The sequence below is a fragment of the Batrachochytrium dendrobatidis genome (assembly GCF_000203795.2).
Source record: "Batrachochytrium dendrobatidis JAM81 unplaced genomic scaffold BATDEscaffold_17, whole genome shotgun sequence".
Lineage (NCBI taxonomy): Eukaryota > Fungi > Chytridiomycota > Chytridiomycetes > Rhizophydiales > Batrachochytrium > Batrachochytrium dendrobatidis.
In genome coordinates, this window is record NW_006281115.1 from 430195 (window position 1) to 432409 (window position 2215).

The 2215-nt window shown below is 39.5% G+C and overlaps 1 protein-coding gene across 1 annotated transcript in view; it reads right to left on the bottom strand.

Annotated features, from left to right (window-relative positions):
- Positions 1 to 2215, bottom strand: part of BATDEDRAFT_92392 (uncharacterized protein) — a gene marked incomplete at both ends in the record, with an annotated part of 4307 nt that overhangs the window by 817 nt on the left and 1275 nt on the right. The window contains 3 exons of the mRNA XM_006682674.1: positions 50 to 628; positions 974 to 1522; positions 1617 to 2175. Coding sequence (XP_006682737.1) covers positions 50 to 628; positions 974 to 1522; positions 1617 to 2175 — 1687 coding nt within the window. The remainder of the gene's footprint in view (positions 1 to 49; positions 629 to 973; positions 1523 to 1616; positions 2176 to 2215) is intronic.

The following is a 2215-nucleotide window of genomic DNA, read 5'->3' on the forward strand; positions in this document are numbered from 1 at the left end:
ATTTTGAAAACAGCTAATCTATAAGCAAACCCGCGCTGTCCAAACTTACACTGCAGATTTTCAATCATACGACCAAACAAGGCAGATCGAGATTCTAGCTGTCGACTCGATACAATTCCCGCACCCGATAATTCACCACGATGATCTGTCCATCTTACAAAAATCTGTACCCTTTCCAACTCTGTTTTATAAATCCAATACACAACATGTGCAACTCGCACCGGTTCAACAATAAGCCTCTCACTAGCAGCCCGTCGAGCATCATCAAAAAATTCATCATAGCTCGTACACTCCCCGTCAGAATCACTATCTATCGTGCCATGATCTTGTCCTCGTATAGATAAAAATGCCTGTCTGCCTTCCCGCTTGTCATCAAGAATAACTGACGGTGCAGGAATAGCGCAAGGAACATTTGAGTGATCCATTGAAATGGGTCGACTTGAATTCGCATTGCGCAACGAAACTGGGGCTGGCAGCACCCATTGACATTGATTATATACATCATGACAGTCATTCGAAGTTACTAATGCGGAATATAAACGGTCCTGATGAAAAACAACAGGCTTAAACACGATCCGGGATCGAATAATGTCAACAGAAATACTGCACAGTTTAGAAACAAAACATGCTAAATAATCACATAGCTGCAAAGATAGTTGTACGAAATAGCTAATATGACCGGATTTTGCTGGCCATTTTCGTTGAGCGTGATAAAGCATATATGGCGGAATAAATATAAAAATACAAAGATGGGAGCAGTATTTTGAAAGAGTATTAGGCGATTGATAGCTTCCATCATACACCTTTGATACAGTATAAGGTGACGTGATGTCTACAATGAAATCTCGTGCACGCTTGCATACTATACCAATTGTTTGATTGCATAGTTTATAAAGCAGTTGTTGATACAGCGACATTTAAGTTAGAAAGTATTCAGAATTTTCAAAGTATAATCAGAATAAATACAACATACTTGATTTAGTGAAAGCCTTGGAAAACAGTTTGGTCACAGATGCACCATCACATACATCAAAATTATCTACAAGATTACAAAATCTGGTCAGCAGCCAGTGGTGCACTACATATGGCAATGTAACCCTAATCTCAAACTGACCTGGAATATTGACAGAACAGGTTGACAATTCAACAGACTCCATTAATGGTTTACAGTCACCAAACCGATGCACATCCCATTCGTTTTGAAACTCTGTCATCCACATACAAGCAGTCTGCTTCATCTGTATTGAAATGGTTTCAACAACTGAAGACTTTTCAATGTCCATAGTATCAGTCGTCATTTTATCTGATACACCACATACACCAAAATACGCTATCCGCTTACGACCAGCATAAGGCTCAAGACGCAGCTTGGTCCAAAATCGATAGCTGAATGGATTAGCAGAAATCAGTGCACCATCGTGTCTAAAAATAATATCTGGAGCAGCAAGAATATCTACTACGGGTTCCATGATTCGTTTCTTTTTACGCACTTGAAATCCGCCATATTTGGTAGTAGACAAATCTTTTTTTAAAAAACATCATAAACGCACTCACTATATAGTAAGAAAAAGTAGCATACAGAATCGTTCAATGAAACAAGGCAGACAAGAGTATACCTTGCAAATTATGATATTCTAGCAACGCCAATGGTCCAGATATATTCAACGTGGTAGAATCATCGCCACTATTCATACCAAGCAAAGAAACCAAAGTCATACGAATCGTATCAAACAGTTTGTTGGAACATGCAGTAGCCGGTAAACTCCAGGGAAGTGGACCGATAAGTGTACCAGTAGGAATATTCTGAAAGTCTGTACAGCATTCGCATTTTGATGAATGGTCACGATGCTCGCCACAATCAAAACACAATGCATTCAGATGAGATATATCGGGCACACAAAACTCATCTAGTCTGCCAAGTTTAGATTCTTGATGCCACATGATCTCACAATCAGACAACTCGAGACACGTATCAAACGGCATAAACGCTGTTGCATCAGAAAAGTTGCCAATAAGCCAACCCAAGTGCGGTGCTGTAAAAAGACTAGCTGTGTTTTTAAACAAATCTGTTTTGGTAAGCATTTTATCGCTCGCCATTAACTTGAGCAGCTGTGGTGACTTGGAAAATGTGTTTTCGTGCTCTGCCAATGTTCGCTGAACCAAGTTTCTCACATTCTTGGTACATTCATATCATAAAGTTGCTTTATGGTATCAG